This window comes from Mus pahari, chromosome 16 (assembly GCF_900095145.1).
Source record: "Mus pahari chromosome 16, PAHARI_EIJ_v1.1, whole genome shotgun sequence".
NCBI lineage: Eukaryota > Metazoa > Chordata > Mammalia > Rodentia > Muridae > Mus > Mus pahari.
The window spans coordinates 51,829,186-51,833,079 of NC_034605.1; the positions used below are offsets into that span (position 1 = coordinate 51,829,186).

Sequence of the window (3,894 nt, forward strand, 5' to 3'; positions counted from 1 at the left end):
AGCCATTACCAACTGAGCCCCCTCCACAACTGCTAGTTGTTTTTTGGGTGATGGTGGTGGGTGTTTTGGTTTTTTTCCTAAGGCAGGTTCTCATGGAGCCTAGGATGGCCACTACCATGCTACACAGGCAAAGACAGCTCTGAACTTCTGCTCCGCCCACCTTCCGTTCTGAGAACTGAGACTAGAGGTGTGTCCACTATGTCCAGTTTTTGCAGTGCTGGGCATGGAACCCTAGACTTCACACATGTGGGGCAAACATTCTCAGGCCCAAACATCAGTGTCTATGTGAATAAAGTTTCATTATTCTTAATACCCATTGGCCCTGGAAGAGCACTAGCTCCTTCAGAGGACCTGAGTTCAATTCCCAGCAACCACACGATAGCTCACAACCATCTATAACTCCGATTCTAGGAAATACAATGTCTTATTCTGACCTTTCAAGGCACCAGGCATAAAAAAGGTGCACAGACATAATGCAAGCACAATACCCATACACATTATAAATAAAATAAAATAAGTACCACCCAATTCTAGCTGCTCACCCATTCTGGAAGATAGATAGTGATAGTGCATCACTGGTTAAGTATCTGTGAGCCTCCAGAAAAAATTTAAAAATCCAACACACACACACACACACACACACACACACACCACAGAAACATACACTTTCTTAAAGAGACCACCAAAGGTAATTCTTATGACTCCAAAATCATCCTTTTTAAAATATACACAGTCGCTGGGCGTGGTGGCACACGCCTTTAATCCCAGCACTTGGGAGGCAGAAGCAGGTGGATTTCTGAGTTCGAGGCCAGCCTGGTCTACAGAGTGAGTTCCAGGACAGCCAGGACTATACAGAGAAACCCTATCTCGAAAAACCAAAAAAAAAAAACAAAAAACAAAAAAAAAACAGTCAATCATTACTTTAAAATTTATCTTTAGTTTAATGTGTGTGAATGTTCTGCCTGCTTGTATGTACATGTGTCACATTCCCTCCCATCTGGTGCCTGTGGAAGTCAGAGGAGGGCTTCAGATGCCCTGGAGCTGGAGTATTAGATGATCTGGAGCCACCAAGTGGGTGCTGGGAATCATGTGGGCCCTCTGCAAGAGCATGTGCCCTAACCACGAAGCCATCTCCCAAGCCCACAAATCACCCTTTTAGAGTAAATACTACACTACCCTCAGGGAAGCCTAAGTACACAGAACTGCTCTCTCGTTTTAAAATAGTTCCCAGAATTCTGTCTCTGGTTTTTACAACTTTACATCTTCTCTCTGGTGCCACCTTTTGCTATTAATGGAGCTCCTGCCTCTAGCAGACTATCTTTTTCACCTCTCCTCAGAGTTGAGAAAATGGACAGCCAGGTTGCTAGAATTGCATCTACAAAGGCTAGAGAAGGCTGAGAGACAGAGCGGACAGGAAAGACAACACTGTCTCAGGAGTGTGTGCGCGCGCACACACACACACACACACACACACAGAAACAGAGATAGAGACAAGGAGAGACAGAGGAGACTCTAATCTGAAGTAATATTCAAATGTTTTATTGAATGTCTGTGCTGACTAAAAATACAGCCCGGTGCAGTTAGCAAAAGCAGGTAAAATAAAACTCTATGTCTTAGACGTTACTTCCCATCACTAGGCAACATTAAAGCAGGTCCATTTCCAGGCTGTCCACTAGAGGTAGATCACAGAGGAACAGCTTCACTTTCCCCCTCAAAGAGCCCCAGGCTACAGAGAAAAAGTGAGAGGCACACACTGCCTCTCACACGAACTCCCTGAGAAATGACACGCTGCGTATCTGCCATGCTCCTGGGCCAATCACCACACATCCAGCCGCCCCCACCCACACTCTTAAACACAACCTCACCAATTACAACAGGACCCTGGGTGGGACTTCCGCAATCATTTTAGGCTTAACTACCACCACTGCCAGCAGGGATGGTGAGGAAGAAGGAGACGCTAAAAGTTGAAACTCAAGCTCAGTTGCCAAAGAAAAGAGCAAGTTGGAAGGCAGTAGTAAGTCTTAAAAACTCAAACAGCCTCACCCCTCCCCAAAGAAGTGTTTAAAAAAAAAAAAATCATGAAAATGCAAGCTATTCAAAGCTGAGGATCAGTTAGGTGCTCAGCTCTCAGTCAACCTCGGGGCCCTTAAGTTCTCTGGCCCAATTCTGGCTGCAGAACCTTCTGCCAACGGGACAGCAGAGGGCTGACAATGTGGAGCGCTCCCTCCTTACCCACCAATCAGGGCTGCTGAAGGTCACGCAACACTTCCTGTGCAGCACAGAAACAGCTCTCACGAGCTCCTCCTGCCTATGCCAGACGACCCCCAAATTCTTCTTCCTGGTTCTGAACTACTACCTTCATAGTACACATACAGAACAGAACCACTTTAAAACTCACAGAACTAACAAGAGCCCATCTCATCACGTTCACAGTACCATGAAATCTAAAACCAAAGTTACCATAGACAATTTCTCCAAACATCTCATTTCCAAAGGCAGAGGAGCAGGCATCTGCCTTCAGAATTTAGAGATCAGCCCTGGTTCCTTACAAGGTTCCTTCCTCTCCCACAGCTTTAGAGGCTGTTTTCAGCTTCCTGGGCATAAGGCCCTGGCCATCTACTCTCATTATTTATTCTCCAGACTTCCAGGATAAACCTGTTGCTGGGAAAGAGCGGGTTAATTGCGACAGATGGGTATATGCTTAAGGCTAAGGCCAGTGGGTAGCCGGCCTGCCTCCACGGGGAGGGCGATGACTGAGGAGGATGTGGGAGATGACACCACCGATCCCACTTTGGGTGAGGGTCTGTCCACCAGCCTCAAGTGTCTTATGCACAAGTCTAGGGGCCCACAGCAGGCCTGAGAGTAGGGAGGGAATGTTGTGGGCAGACTTCAACCACACAAGGCCTAAAGGCCCGGGCATCCATCTTACTCTAGGGCCCCTCTGCCTAGCTTGCAGCAAGCCTGGGCATGGTGACACGCTGTGTCCCGAGAGGGGCCCTGCGAGACACTGAGGCCTGCTGAGGCCTTCCACGGGCAGGGGCACCCAGGACTCACTCTGGGCCAGGTTGGGCTTCCCGGAACTAGTTCAGCGCTGACACTGGCCTAAGAGAGCTCCCAAGTCCAACCCAAATCCAAGCCCAAAAAGACCCTAGGCCAAGCCCCGAACCCCTGGCCCAAGGAACCTCAGACTCAACTCCGATCGCTACCCAAGCAATCCCAGGCCCAGCCCGAAGCCCGAAGAGGCCTAGAGCCCAACTGTGACTCCCATCCAAGTGACCCCAGACCCCCAACCCTGACCCAAACCCGAAGGGAATCGGTCCATAGGGCACCAGGCCCGACCCTGACTCAGACCCAAAGAGACCCCAGCCCCAGCCCTGGGAGACCCCGGCCAACTGGCTGCAGCCGCACCTTGACGTGGAAGCGGATGAGCGCCAGGCGGATGCAGTGGGCCATACAGACCGGAGGCAGGAACCAGACCTTGGGCGGTGGCGTGCCCTTGTTCTGGACATGGCTGACGATCTGCTGCGCTGTCTGGCGCTCGTTGCCCTGCCGCTTGACCCACTCGTGCAGCCGGGCCTTCTCGAGCGCGCCATTGAAGAAGACGAAGAGCTCGATGTTGCCTCCGAAGCAGGCCTTGGCCAGAGCCGCCAGGTAGCCGAGCATGTGGTTCCACTGGCCGCCGCTCACCCAGTCGGTGTAGAAGCCACCGTACAGGCGGTGCAGGCAGTTGTCGGCATCCACCAGCAGGCGCAGCGGTGTCTGCGGGGGCCGCTGCCGCCCGCCGCCCACCAGGCTGCCCCGGGCCAGCTTCTGCAGCTCCACCGGCACCACAGCGCTCGGACAGTGCTTCTCGATGTAGTCCTGGAAGCCCTGCACGCCCATGGCGGCGGCGGC

General features: G+C 51.6%; 1 protein-coding gene across 1 annotated transcript in view; it reads right to left on the bottom strand.

Annotated features, from left to right (window-relative positions):
- Nucleotides 1-3,894, bottom strand: part of LOC110333673 (constitutive coactivator of PPAR-gamma-like protein 1) — an 84,108-nt gene extending 80,214 nt beyond the window's left edge. The window contains exon 1 of the mRNA XM_021215355.2: nt 3,409-3,894. Within this exon, the coding sequence (XP_021071014.1) occupies nt 3,409-3,882 (474 nt within the window). The 5' untranslated portion in view covers nt 3,883-3,894. The remainder of the gene's footprint in view (nt 1-3,408) is intronic.